This window comes from Glycine max, chromosome 7 (assembly GCF_000004515.6).
Source record: "Glycine max cultivar Williams 82 chromosome 7, Glycine_max_v4.0, whole genome shotgun sequence".
NCBI classification, from domain to species: Eukaryota; Viridiplantae; Streptophyta; class Magnoliopsida; order Fabales; family Fabaceae; genus Glycine; species Glycine max.
In genome coordinates, this window is record NC_038243.2 from 9,191,996 (window position 1) to 9,206,779 (window position 14,784).

General features: G+C 30.4%; 1 protein-coding gene and 2 long non-coding RNA genes across 4 annotated transcripts; all 3 read left to right on the forward strand.

The window, feature by feature from the left end:
- Positions 1 to 398: 398 nt before the first annotated feature.
- On the forward strand, positions 399 to 4,901 carry LOC100526859 (uncharacterized). Its single transcript, NR_163482.1, has 6 exons — positions 399 to 531; positions 678 to 803; positions 1,941 to 2,051; positions 2,290 to 2,474; positions 4,074 to 4,255; positions 4,587 to 4,901. It is a non-coding gene; the product is annotated as an uncharacterized lncRNA (long non-coding RNA).
- Positions 4,902 to 6,970: 2,069 nt separating this feature from the next.
- On the forward strand, positions 6,971 to 9,356 carry BES1-7 (protein BRI1-EMS-SUPPRESSOR 1). Of its 2 annotated transcripts, XM_006583380.4 has the most exons (8): positions 6,971 to 7,527; positions 7,629 to 7,680; positions 7,818 to 7,892; positions 7,970 to 8,067; positions 8,155 to 8,180; positions 8,265 to 8,372; positions 8,546 to 8,656; positions 9,337 to 9,356. In XM_006583380.4, exons 1-6 carry the CDS (start codon positions 7,078 to 7,080, stop codon positions 8,323 to 8,325), a joined length of 762 nt encoding a protein of 253 aa, XP_006583443.1. In that variant the 5' UTR covers positions 6,971 to 7,077; the 3' UTR covers positions 8,326 to 8,372; positions 8,546 to 8,656; positions 9,337 to 9,356. The 2 variants fall into 2 exon arrangements, with proteins under 2 accessions (XP_006583443.1, XP_040872898.1); XM_041016964.1 differs by lacking the exon at positions 7,629 to 7,680 and having other exon boundaries at positions 6,971 to 7,562; positions 7,816 to 7,892.
- Position 9,357: 1 nt separating this feature from the next.
- LOC121175107 (uncharacterized) lies at positions 9,358 to 11,217 on the forward strand. The gene is made up of 3 exons (XR_005892156.1): positions 9,358 to 9,426; positions 9,524 to 9,603; positions 11,178 to 11,217. It is a non-coding gene; the product is annotated as an uncharacterized lncRNA (long non-coding RNA).
- Positions 11,218 to 14,784: the final 3,567 nt, after the last annotated feature.

A 14,784-nucleotide genomic window follows, 5' to 3' on the forward strand; every position in this document is an offset into this window, starting at 1 on the left:
ATTGAATTTGATCAATCTAGAAAGAAGGAATTTGTCAACAATTCTATATGCGTAGTTTTCAAGCCATGACTAATCCATCTATGCAGTCCCGTTAAGGACTTAGTGTGTTATCCTCCATTCTTTTGTCTCTTTTTTCTTCCTATGTTCACACACTAATTAAGTCCTTACACACTTAGCCATATTTATTACCACATAGTTTTCTTTTTCTAATTGTTTGTTTGATTTTACCAAAACTCAGCAGGTCAAAAGTCAAATAATCAATTTTTGTGCACAAATACCTAGCTACCACGAATTTCTTATAGGAAATTTCATTGTAAGCTCAAATAGGCCGTAACATTGACTCTATTGCTTTCATGACAATATAAATTCCAGTCACTATGAAGCAGTGCTGTTATGATAATTTTGTTTCAGCTTTCAACATACACTGGGAGATGGCTCGGACCCGTCTTTGTTCTATATCTGTACCTTTTCTTATTCTGCTAATAATCGCCTTTACTTTCTTTGCACAGATTACTCCAATTAATAGTGCAGGTTTGTCTATGATCTCATTAAAAAAGATATGTACATATAGGTGTTTAATATGTAAAAGTAAAGTTTCTTGAATCTAGAAACATATGGAATATACATCTTGAACAGTTAACACTTAACAAAAAGTTGTCGATCATTTTAATTTGCAGATATGAAGATGAGAAAATTGGGTCTCCTCCCAAGTCCTCCTCCTCAACCCATTGTTAGTCCCGGCCCAGAAGTTCATTAAGCTCGTGCTCCTTCTTCTCATCCTGATCCACCCCATAATCGCCAAAGTATTTTTCATGCCTGATCCTACAATATTACAAAGAATCATATGGGCCTAGCCTCAAGCTTCGATTCTAGGTTTACTGTATTAGGTTTTATGTATAAATGGCACTACTATTTTAATTTTAATTTTAATTTTTGTGCCTGTCAAGACAGGTGATACAAACAAAGATGGATTTTATACCCATACCTTCACATAGCGAAGAGCCTCCTGACAATGGGATACGAAATTTTTTATAAGCTAGACTTTCAATATATAGTGTGTGTTCAACTATCATTTACCAAAAACATGGTTAAGTATTAGATACGGATAGATTTTGGATTTTTCTTCTTTTCAAGAAAGAACTGCAAAGAGAAAAGGCAGTGGCTATAATAAAGCAAAATAGCTACCAAAAAAATTACATGATTCAATGATAGGGTCGAACCTGAGGATAGTTAGGAGGGACGATGAGCAGATGACACCGGATCCCATGATTGAATCGGGTACGAAAAATAATTAATGTGAGGAGGGAATTTTTTTGAATTTTTTACCAATAACTTAATTTGGTCATTTTCAAAAGATTTCAATTATTTATTTCAACTTATCTAAACATTAAATTTAACAAAAAAAAAATTCCAAAAATGAAAAATCTATTCACATGTAATATTTTATGTTTTATGTGTTAACATATGTTTATATTTTACAACAGACTTAAATATGTTTTTACATTTTAAATTTGGGTTATTGTTGTTTTTGCTCCATTAATTTTTTTTAATTCCTTAATTTTAAAAAGTGTTCTTTTTATTTCCTCCTAATTGATTTTTAACGAATATAAGTAAAGGATGGATGGCACCTTTTTTTGTCTTTTGCGTGAGTGCTAGCTGGGATTAGTTTTATGGGAGTATAAAGCCTAAAGACCTTATTGCTTTTGTATCTTTTGGTGACATCAGTGGCACATCTTCCTTTTTTATTACTATAATTATGTTACTTGTATGAAGAAAATAAAATACCTAACACTTCATCCATGGTTAGTAATGGGCGTCGTTTTCTATTGGGAATTTCGATGACAGCTCGAATAAAAGTATGATTGATTATTCCATGCATTTTCGTTACATTATAAATTTCGTGATTGTGAAGCAGGGTTGGTATATGAATTTGGTTTCAGCTTTCAACATAAAGATGGCTCGGACCACTCTTTCATCTATATTTGTACCTTTCCTCATTTTGCTCGTAATTGCCATTACTTTCTTTGCAGAGCTTACTCCAGTTAGTGCAGGTTTGTCTACCTCACTGAAATTAATTAATATATGCAAAGATGTACAAAAGCATGTGTGTATAGAGTTGTATAATCACAATCACTATTCGAGGTTTCGCCATCTTATATATATTATGTTAGGTAGATGAATTAATTAGTCCATGTAGGTGCTTATAATATGTAAAAATATATGTTATCTTGAATCTAGGATCATATACATCTTGAGAAGTTAACAACATCCTGTGATCCTAATTTACAGATCTGAAAATGAGAAAATTGGGTTCACACCCAAGTCCACCTCCTCCACCCTTGCGTGCCCCGTCTCGGCATACTCGTCCTCCTCGTCCTCGGCATCGTCATCCTCCTCCTCATCCTCCAGCCATTTCCTAACTTTTCATGTTATTTGATCCCTGCAATATTACAAGAAAACATGAGGGAATCAAGGTAGGTTCTGTGTATAAATCACACCAGGGATGGATTTATTTGCCAGACTTTGAGGGTAAAATAAAATGAAGTGCACATAAACAATAATTATGAATATTGTACCCACATATGATTGTAATATTGTTTCCACGACTTGAAATTTCTAGATTTGCCACTCAACACAGAATCTGTCTAAGGCAGGATTTACTGATATATTATTTTTCGGGGTGTTTAACAATCATTAACCAACAGCCAGTGTGGTTAACTATTATTAGATACTGATAGGTTTTGCAATTTTCTTCTTACATAAGAATAGAAACGCAACGTGGAGAAGAACTGTAAATTGAAGCAAAAGAACAACCAAAAGTCTGCATCATGATTTATTATAACTTTGTGAAGGATTCGGGAATCAAGTAAAGCTGTGCCCAAAAATATCAAGACTTTAAGCAAAAATTTTAGAAAAATCTAATCAAAAGGAAATTAAAGCATCATTCACAAAATTTTTGTCATTATTGATAATTTTTGTTGTTAATAATTGTAGCACTAAAATTTTACTGATAATTTTTAAAAAATTATATACAGATTTCTCTGTCACTATTATTGTGTTTTTTATAGTTAAAATACAAGTCATTTTTTATATAACAAAAAGTTATTAAAAAATTACGAAAATTTATATAATTAGTTGTTAATTTTCGTTTGCTCTCCTAATTTTTCTTATTCATGTTAAACCTTCTGGAAATACCTTCTGTAGCATCATCTAACGATGCAGTGATATTATTCCGTACCGTAACTCCTCAATGAAGAAATTATTCAAGTGCCTCTAGAAATTAGAGACTTGTCAAACTTAAAACGCGCCTTGGAAGCATCTTGTCAATTACTGTGTATTCTTTTTCTTATATATTAGATTAGTCAGGCCATGTAATCAGTAAGGCAATAATAGCCTTAAATCTAGAGTATATTAACTTGTTTACACTGAGATGTGGCATCAATTGTCTTGTGATAGTTGTGATAGAGGTTCAGGTGGGTCAAGTTAAAATGGACTCGAGGAGTTTGGGCTATTATGTTCTTAGAAAGAATTGTGCTCTGACTATAAATTATAACTTTTGATCTAGTGATAAGTGTTTGATTTAACAATTAGTATTAGAGTCAAGGGTACACATTTAATTCCCAGTTGGATAATTTTTAGGAGGGGATTGTTTGTCAAGTTGTGACATCAATTATTCCATGGTAAAGGTCTAGATACGTTAAGTCAAAGTCAACTCATGATGCTTGAACTATTACATTCTTTTAAGTAAAAAAAATTATGTTATGATCATAAGATAAAATTTTTGACCTAATGATAAACGCTCGATTCAACATATATAATTATTTATAATACCAATAAAAAATCATCAATTATATATTATAAAGGTCAATAAATTTATTATGCTTTCTAGTTGAACCACAGGACAATGTATAGATTATTTAGTTTAAATAAAAGTTATCGGTACTAATTAGCAAACTGTATTTGCAGAAACGCGATTAGAAATTCTGAAGTTGAAATCAAGAGCAGTTTCATTATATTGTTATTTGTGTATAAGCACGTGTTTCCTTTTTTAATACTTGAATTTTGCTTTACAGGTTCATGATTTGAGTTTTTCTTCGATCAGCAGGCACAAAATTTCAACAGGCCGGCCGACCCCTTCATTAAGTTGTTGGCATAATTTTCTATGGGAGATTTCATTGAAAACTCAAATAATTAAAAGTATCATTGACTCTCATGCATTCGTGACTATAAATTTCGGTGACTACGAAGCAACCTGGTATATTAATTTGGTTTCAGCTAGTCTTCAATATACACTTGGACATGGCTCAAACCAATCTTTGTTCTATATCTGTACCTTTTCTTATTCTATTAATGATCGCCTTTAATTTCAGTGCACAGATTACTCCAGTTAGTGCAGGTTTGTCTTTCTCATTGAAAAATGCAAAGATGTACAAAAGCATATATGTTAGAATTTGTATAATATCTAATTTAATGTTTAGTAGATGAAGTCCATTTAGGTGATTAATATGTAAAAGGTAAACTTTCATGAAATTAGAAGCATACATAATATTGAAAAGTTAATATGTTATTATCAATTTTATTTGCAGATCTGAAAATGAGAAAATTGGGTCTCATGCCAAGTCCACCTCCTCCACCCCAGCCTGGCAAACCACAACATCCTCGTCATCCTCCTCGGCAAGATGGTCCCTAACTGTGTGTTACTTGATCCCTGCAACATTACAAAAAATCATTTGAGCCTGATCAAGCTTTAATTCATACTCATTTTCTTTATATAAATAGCTTTACATTATTTGGTTTATGTCCAAATAACACTATCTGTCTAAAGGCAGGATATATTGAATATTTTATTCAAAGCGTGTATGCATGTGCAATTAGATTTGGAGAAATTAAAAGCTTTTTTATGGATTATTTTATTAATTCTTAGTTGGCGTTTAACAATAATTTAATTTGCCGAAAGCGTGGCTAATAAGTAGTATTTCATACTGACAGATTTTGAATTTTTCTTATAAGAAACAAACGCACCGTAAATTAAAGCAAAAGAACTACCAAAAATCTGCATCATGATTTATGCATAACTTCATGAATGATTTGGAATTTTTAGAAAATAAAATCTAATACAATTCATTTTTATATAATAGCAAATAGAAAAATCTGAAATCGAGATGGACGTATTTCTTCTCAATTTGCATCATTTTCCGTCTCTGTATTATCAGCGATAGAGCCAGAGACAATCCAACGCAGGTGTGAGCGTCTCTTATTAGACAGACACGGGTTATTATTGATCTCTCTAACTAGAGACCAAACTTTTCCGTCTCTGAGTTTGTTAGCTTTTTAGGGAAGACATTGAAGTCCATCTCTATTTTTTAACAACTTACCCAATTTTCTTAAACTTTCACCAATTTAAATCAATTTTACCTGTTAATACATTTTAAGCATTAAGTAAAGTAACTGAGAGTTGGAAATAATAGCACATCAATGTAATAATAATATATAAGTGAACTGCCATTAAAGTCAATTGACAACACACCATATTCCAAAAGTATTTAACCCTAAATGGAAACATTAAGCAATCACAATAAGTATCAAAAAAATTTTTACCCCGAATGAAAACATATAAACTAATCATAGTACTATGTTCCAAAAGTATTTTTCCCTAGCACAAGGTGTATATTGTTTTTACCAACAAAAAAAAAATAGTAAAGTTAATCATAGGTCACAGCAATCAATTCATGTCTTAATTAATTGTTATTGTTGTCTCTTGCAACTTCAATGGGTGAAAAGAAAAACTAGAGTAAAGCTAATCATAGGTCATCACTACTAGAAAAAGGGCTTTTTACGATGGTTAATAAATGTCTTTAACGACGGTTCTAAACTGTCGTTGTATATAACATCGTTAAAACCAAATTATTTTTTACGACGATTATTTTAAAAATCGTCTTTGAAAATAAGAATCATTTAAAGACTGTTATTAGCATTCAAAGACGGTTATTAGCTAATAACCGCCTTTGAATGCTATGTTTGCTTTGACATTCAAAGACGGTTATTAGTTAATAACCGTCTTTGAATGTTATGTCTTCTATGACATTCAAAGACGGTTATTAGTTAATAACCGTCTTTGAATGTTGTTTTTTTTACATTCAAAGACGGTTATTAGTTAATAACCGCCTTTGAATGTTATGCCTCTTATAACATTCAAAGACGGTTATTAGTTAATAATCGTCTTTGAATGTTGCTTCTTCTTTGACATTCAAAGACGGTTATTAGTTAATAACCGCCTTTGAATGTTATGTCTTCTTTGGAAGGCCTTCAACTTTCCATGCATGAACAAACTCCATCACTCCATATGAAGTTTCATTTGAAACATGTGTATAGTGTACCTGATGCAGACAAAATAGTTGAATTTCATATTACCATTTGGCACAAATGTCATCAAAATTAAACAAAGGAAACAGTAAATCCTACCTTGATTGGACTAGAAGGTTATGGGTTTATGCTGACTACACAAACATGCAATAGTTTGTTTTTATTTACAGACTTGTAATAGGAATATAGGATACGAGACATTTGCCGCATATAACATATAAAAGTAGACAACAAAAGTGGTATGACCATCTCATCCCTCTTGTCTAACCAAATTTTGTGAGAGATAAACATTCTACTATACCATTCCACTCCTTAACAGCATTTTGTCTATCAACTTACAAGCAAATATATATCAATAATTTCATGGAAATATCAATACACTACTAAAAAAGCTATAATTTACGTCGTTGGTTCTAAATCGGTTGTAGAGAACCGTCTTAAAAAGGCTCGCGGTGGCATTTTTGTAATAAAGTGAAACATAACAACAACGTTTGTGCAGAACCGACTTTGATGAGGTGTGCGGGATGGTGGAATGGTAATTTTGTAGTCTGATACAAAGACGGTTTTGTCCGAAAAACCGTCTTTGTTTGGTTAATATTGCGTTCATATATTTTGTATCAATACTCGGTACTATTGCTAACCCGAGAAGCCCTAGCTAGCCGCCGCGCGCGCTCCCGTGACATTTGTCCCCAAACTCCACTGTGTGCACTTTGAATGCAATCGAACGTTCACTGTCTCCCAGCATCATGCCCCTTCCCATTCCCCTTTGTTTCCGCTTCGAAGCTCCCTCCCCCTTTGTTTCCACTTCTTCATCTCATCTTAGCACAAGAAAGAAAGAAACTTCAATCCTCACACAAACGAAAACAAATATCTTTTACTTGTTTTGCCTTCGACGATAGAAGAGGTGTCGAAACAAACAAGCTTCGTTTCGCCGAAACGATGACCGGCGGCGGATCGACGGGGAGGTTGCCAACATGGAAGGAGAGAGAAAACAACAAGAGGAGAGAGAGGAGACAAAGAGCGATCGCCGCTAAGATCTACACTGGCCTTCGAGCTCAGGGGAACTACAAGCTTCTGAAGCACTGTGACAACAACGAGGTCGTGAAAGCTCTATGCGCCGAAGTTGGTTGGATCGTGGAAGAGGATGGCACCACTTATCGAAAGGTTCAGCTTCCCCTCAATTTCTCAGATCTACTTTCAGTCACTGTCAGTGTTTGTTTTTGGTGTCCTGATCTAAGTAAGTTTGAATAATTATTGATGTACAGGGATGCAAGAGACCCAGCGCGAGTGAGATTGAAGGAACAACAACAAACATAAGCTGTTTGCTTTCCTTTGTGTCAACTTTCCTTTGTGTGCCTGTTATGTTGGAATATAAAATAATGTCATTTTACAGAAGTTGTTTGCTTGTGAGGCAATCTTCTTTCACAATGACCCCAAGAATTTGGCTAATGTAGGAGGAGGTGTAATTGGATGCAGGGGTTTCCATTCTAGCTTTAGAACTACACAAAGTGGATTGTCTTTGAACATAGGTTCGATCTGTTGTTTGCCTTGGACACTATATTGGTTACTCATAATATTTCTTAATTCTTTCTTACAATTTGTTTAGATGTCTCAACCACGATGATAATTACCCCTGGGCCTGTTGTGGACTTCTTAATATCCAATCAAAATGTGAGAGACCCTTTTTCACTTGACTGGGCAAAGGTAAGCTAATTCAATGACCAATTGATCATAGTGCTTGATTAACTGTTATATACAATAATTTCATCTTTTATTTATTTTCTTGAATAGGCCAAGAGGACATTAAAAAATCTGATGTAAGTGTCTTTTTGTCCATTTTTGCATAATTGGATTCTTGTATATTTTGCTGGGTTTACCTTATATTATTTCTATTATTGCAGGCACTTAAAAGTAGCAATTATGGTTCTGAACCAATGCTACATAATTGTGGGATCTCTATAAGCCCCAACTTTACTGAAGTTGAGGGTCGGGTTTTACAAGCTCCGCGGGTAAATTTCAAGTCATTATAATTGTGCATGTGCTTATTCTTTTTTATTTTGTTACCTTCATGTTGATGTTGATGAATATTATAGTGGTGAATTGATTTTGTTAATATTGTGCCCAGAGAGGCAGGTTTAGATATTGCCTTGCTTTTGTACCAATTCGAATTGCTTTTGTACAGAAATGTTGGCTGAATTATCAATGTTGTGTTTTGTAATTGCCTTGAGCACATACGGGCTATGGACAACAATATGATTATTATGGACCGCGATGGTTTCAGATGCAAAAACAAGTAATTTGACTTTCTTGGTCATTCATTTTATGTGCTTAATAGATACAACACAAGTATAACTTGAAAACTTGGTTAAACTTTGTTCTTAAGGGACCTGTTTGATTTTTAAAAAAAGAAAAACAAGTTAGAAAGTTTGCATCCACTTGTATAAGCTTTGAGACTGCATGTTTTTATGATATAATGTGTTTATATATATATATATATATATATATATATATATATATATATATATATATATATATTCAGAGAATTATTTTTTAGATTTAAGAAAAATACTTAAACATCTTTTTTTTAATTATTCTTAAAATAGTAATTAGAGAATTTTATATAAATCACGTCTTATCGAAAATAACAATAAGAACATAATACACTTTTATAGTCTAGTGTAAGAGATCTTTAAGCTTAGGAGAAATCCTATTTCGAAACAAACAACCATAAGAAAAAAACCAAAATTGTAGTAATTAGAAACCTAATAAAAATAGGAAATTATGACAAAAGAATAAGATTAGAATAGAAGAAAGAAAATAATAAAACAGCAAAAAGAAAGTGTTGGATATACTTAAGATTTTTATATTTGCACATCAAAATTCTGACATTTTAATAAAAAAAAAAAGACTTGTACTCTTTAAATAATGAAAGAGATGAATAATTATTTTAATATAATATATTATTATGACTAGGGCCCTACCATTAAGGTGATTGTGGTAGTGTTTATATATATATATATATATATATATATATATAAAAGGTTGACCACTTCAATTTTCAAGGTGAGGTAATCGTATGCTTTATTTGTGAAGTGTGGATGCATGTTTCTTCTTCTTCAGAACAGCTAAAACTTTATGACTCTTGCATCTTTTGCTTTAGTGGCATTTAAGTTATCTAGAAGGAAGAATGGAGATATGTTCAAATTGCTCCATACAATTCTCTTTTGAAGGATAGGAAAGGTATGTCTTACTTCATTTATTATCTGTGTTTTTTGATACAGTTGTTATGCCATTGACTTTTATTTTAGTTTTTGACTTTTTGACTTTCTCATTTTATTTAATAAAACGTTAAATTTGCTAAAAGATCAAATAAATCTTAAATACACTAACTTGTTAATGAGCCTTTTAATTTCTCTAGGTAGTGGATGTAGGGGATCTAAAATTATTGTGTCTGGCATGCAAAATATGAATTGCGGTTATATTCTTATGGTTAATTGGAAATATTTTCACATTACTAATTAATTTATAAATAAATGAAGCTTATTTTGCCATTGTTAAAAGAATATACAAAATGGTATGTTTGAAATATTAGTCTCTTCCAGTGCATTTTGCTTACATAATTTTCTCCTAAACATAAGAATAGGAGTGTGTGAATTGAAAAAATAAAATAAAAGAGTGTGTGGATTGAAAAAAATAAGTAGAAATAAATCTTACCGGTTAACCAACAGGACCAAAAAAAAGATTCAATAAAGGTAGATAGAACTTTAAAGGTCCACTAGAACAATGTGACTACAAAACGGGAGTTGCTATTTGCACCCCTTTTTTACTTGTATACTATTTAACAAAAATATTTACTTTTTAATTAAAATTTACATAATTTAATAAAAATAACTAACTTTTTTATTAAGTAAGAAATTAGTTATTTTTTCCTATAAATGAGAACAGATGCAACAATTGTAATTTGATTTATTTTTTCTCTTTGTATTTTAAGATAATATATAGTTATTAGGTGAGATGAAATTTGTCATATGTAATTTATACCAATTATTGCATTATTTAATAAATTTTAATTAAATAATTTTTATCTTAAAGTTCATTTTATGTAGATCATTTTTATTAAATTTTATATTAATAAATAATTATTTGATACATTATTCACATAGATCAAAGTTATATATATATATATATATATATATATATATATATATATATATATATATATATATATGAGAATGTTCATAGGCACACACATTTATAAGTGCATTAGCAATCAACATCATAAATATTTCGCCAAAAAATTAATAAATTCATTTGGATTAATAAGTTTAATTTTAAGATATTATAGTAATTTATGTTTCAATTTTAAAATAATAATTTATCTCTCATCTCTCATTTCTATCAACATTCAATTTTGACACTCTCAAATTTCCTCTTTAATAAACATTAAATTAGATTATATATTGATTTAAAAAGTAATGAGTTTAATTGATTTAGATTTATTTACAAAGTAATAATAATTGTTTTATTCGTGGTTTGATTTGTGGTTTGATTTGGCATTCAAAGAGTTGAACTGCACATACTGTATGGTAGTTTGATTTATGGTTTGCATGATTTGAACAACAGTTCATTGGGAGAACATCAAATTATTCTAAACAATTAAACATGAGATTTGCTATAAATCATGCCTTCTAAGATTTGTTGTAGGCTTTAGATTGCTTTTTATGCCTTATAATTTTTACTTCCAGATGTTGAACTTCATATGAATTTTGTATGCAATAGTGACGTACTAAACTGTTTGTGACTTCTTCTCTTAGGGAAGTCATCTACCACTGCTTTGTTGTCTGCTGTCCAACCTGTTTGTTGCGGTAGAAAGGCTTCACCTATTTTCTAGGGTAAGTTGCATTAGTTCTGTAAATATACACTTATTACCAACTTAATCTAAATTGTGGATTTAGCCTTAAATACTACTTGATGATTTGGGCTTGTCATTTATTCTTTGAATTTGGCTTGTTACTCTATTGAAGGTTTCTAGATACTTATTAGCTCTTGTTTGATTCTTCATTTGTTGACAAATGAAATGAAATTGTTCAGGACATGACACAAGCTTAAAATTTAAGCTGCTATTTGTAATTTATATAACTAATTTCTATTTTTTATATGGTTCGTTGAATGTTTTAAGTCTGATGATAAATATGTGATTCTTTCCATTTGGATTAAGGTGATTATTTTATGCAATAACATGCAGTAATCTAAGTGGTATCCTTCAATTCATGAGGTTAGATTGTTCATTTGGTTAATAAATAAATAATTTTTTTTTGAAACATGCTACGACGGTTCATTTTTAACCGATTTAGAATGTTGAACTTTTTAAGACGGTTATTAAATAACCGTCTTAAATTTTGCATGTTATGGACAACATTTTGAGACGGGTGGGCTGAAAACCGCCTTAATATCTATTGGATTCTAAGACGGTTGTTAATATAACCGTTGTAAAAAGTAATAGTTACAAGGACGGTTTGTCATTAAAACTGTCTTTGAAAATGAAACATTCTAAGACGGTTATTGAATAACCGTCTTAAAAAATTCTACTATCTACAACGGTTCAACAACCATCGTTGTAAGTACAGTACCATATTACGACACTGCGTTCTAAGACGGTTCAAAACCGTCTTAAAAAATCCTATAGAACCGACTTAAAAGATGTTATTTGTAGTAGTGATAGTTTCAGTTGGAATAAATACTTTTAGAAAATAAAAAAATGTGTTCAATTTCTCTGAGCCAAAACTAACACAAATCACTAGAAAACGTTAGAAAACTAGGAAAGCTAAAGCATGAAGTAAATTGAGTGAAATCAGTCACCTTTCCCTCATTGATAAGTTCTTGGAAAGCTTGCAATTGCTCAACAAATGGCACACTGGATCTCCATTTTGAATAATGATAGGAAAACTCGCCAAACGATGCAACATATCTATTTGGCCTATAATGAAATCAAGTAATTAAATCAAAATATATATGTCAAAGTAATTAAATCCTTGTTAATTTATTTGATATCCCTCTTTATATCAAGTAATTAAATCAAAATATTTATGTCATTTTATATTCATTAATTAGCTTATTGACTAATATTATTAAATATTTTTATTCAATCAACTAGCTAGCTTATAAATTTTTATTATTTCAGCTCTTATGAGTTTCAACTAATTTATAAGTTTAATTTTCAACTAACTTGTAAATTTGTTTTGACAAATATTCTCGTATCAACTATTTTCTATTTTTATCTCTGTATGACCTAGAGTCAAAGTAACTACCAATATTTAGTCAAAAAATAGAGTGCAGTGAAAATGACAACATAATATTATTTTTAATGTATATAAGTTTGGATGGGATTGGGTGCACGAATACGTCCCATGATGAACTCCATTACAATTGGAACCGTGGCTTCTCATTCTTCAAATTGAATTATTCTATAATAGTTAGATATAAAAATACTTTTTATTCAATAAACTAGCCATTAATAAAAATATAAATATTTTTGGACAACATAATATTATTTTTAATGTATATAAGTTTGGTTAAAATATTCTTGAATCTATACAAATCTAGCCAAATATGACTTTAGTCTTTAAAAAAAATTTATTGATTTTGATTCTTATAAGTGTTAATTTTTTTTAAATAATTTGTAATTAACTTTTAATGATGTAATATGTATTTAAATGTGAAAATCATTAAATTTTAATTATTCAAATTTTAAAATTTAAGAATGAAAAAAAATAAAAAAAATTATGAAACAAAATTGAATTTAATTATATTTAAAAAAAAACTAAAAAATATATTTTATCATGTAAATTTCTTATATTCAGACATCTCGATCCTAATCTTATTCCTAATAGATGATAAAGCATGTGCAACACATTCATTAATTATTTTCATACCACAAAATCAACTGAAAATAAATTAATTTAATCACTCCTCAATCCTCATCTCATAGTATATAAGAATTTAACATCATTCAATAAAAAGGACTAACCTTGACGTTTCCAGCTTCGTTTATTGCTGCATTGATCTTCAACTGGTCTTCAATTAGTAGTCTACCAGTGGGTCCCAAACAATTGCAGTGTGTTTTTCTTGTTTTGATAGGTAATCAAACTAGCTACAGAATGACAATTCAAAACTAGGAAATTATGTAATAATTGATGGAGAAAAAAAATTCAATCAAAAGACTATACAAAATCAAATCAAACTATATTAACTAAAAAAAAGATATATATCTAAAGCAATATTTTATTTAAAAAATTCATGATCTAGTATCATACTATTGTTCATGCATAACTTACTATGCCTAGGTATAGTATTATTCCAAATACATTTTTAAAAAATTACCAATCACATCTGCTTCTCACCATTAGCTACAATTGAAAAAGAAATAAGACAGATTAATGGATATACTAATGTAAAAATATTGAAACACTATAGACTATAGAGTTCAGACTTACAATGTTAAAACTTAACTAATTCATATTTTTTAACAACATTTTGTAACCCAAGGTGTAGAGATAAACTGGTATAGATATAAGAAAGTCACCTAAATTATTAGGCTCGGCACTAGATGAAAATTTAAAGAGAAACCCGTAAATGTCAAGATCTCTTCTTATATCCATATAAGAAAGTCACCTAAATTATTAGGCTCGGAAATTAACAATATGCTTTCACTCACTTGTGTTGAAGGCCGAAATGGCTATTGTTTTTTCTACATGACCACACAGATAAGCTAATTTTGAAAGCCAACCATTGACTAGTAACCCTTCAAGAAAAATGTCTCCTAAAAGCATATAATATTAACTAATATAACCACTTAAAAAAAGGCACATCAGTTTTCTCTAATAGCATATAAGCAGTACATATTGGGTTGGTTTAATGATGTAAAAAGCATAATTTGTAGTAGTGCAGAAGAATTAACGTAACAAATAACATATAGTTTTGCACTACATTTATTTAACTCCAGATAATAGGCTTCTAGAAAGCATGTGACAAAGCAATGTGATTGTGACATTATGTCTATATTTGAGTTGTTTATATTTTTTTTATTAATTTGGTAAGTCAATTTAGTCAATTTAGGGAGAAAATTTTAAGTGACAGATTTATATATATCTATATATATCTTACCAAAAAAATTAAACAGAAAGAGAAAAACCATGTAGTATTGTGAATAGAGAAAAACAATTAAACAATTGAAAAATCATACGATGAAGGCCAAGTTTTTTGACAGCATTGACGAATTTACTATGCAGTTCCGCTATCCATACTACACGGGGCTTCTTCATTGAGGAAACACAATGCTCTGATTCATCAACTTCCTTGGAACTGCTATTGCTTTGGTCTCTAACAACAGAAGAAGAACCAAATTCAGAATTATCCTTGCCC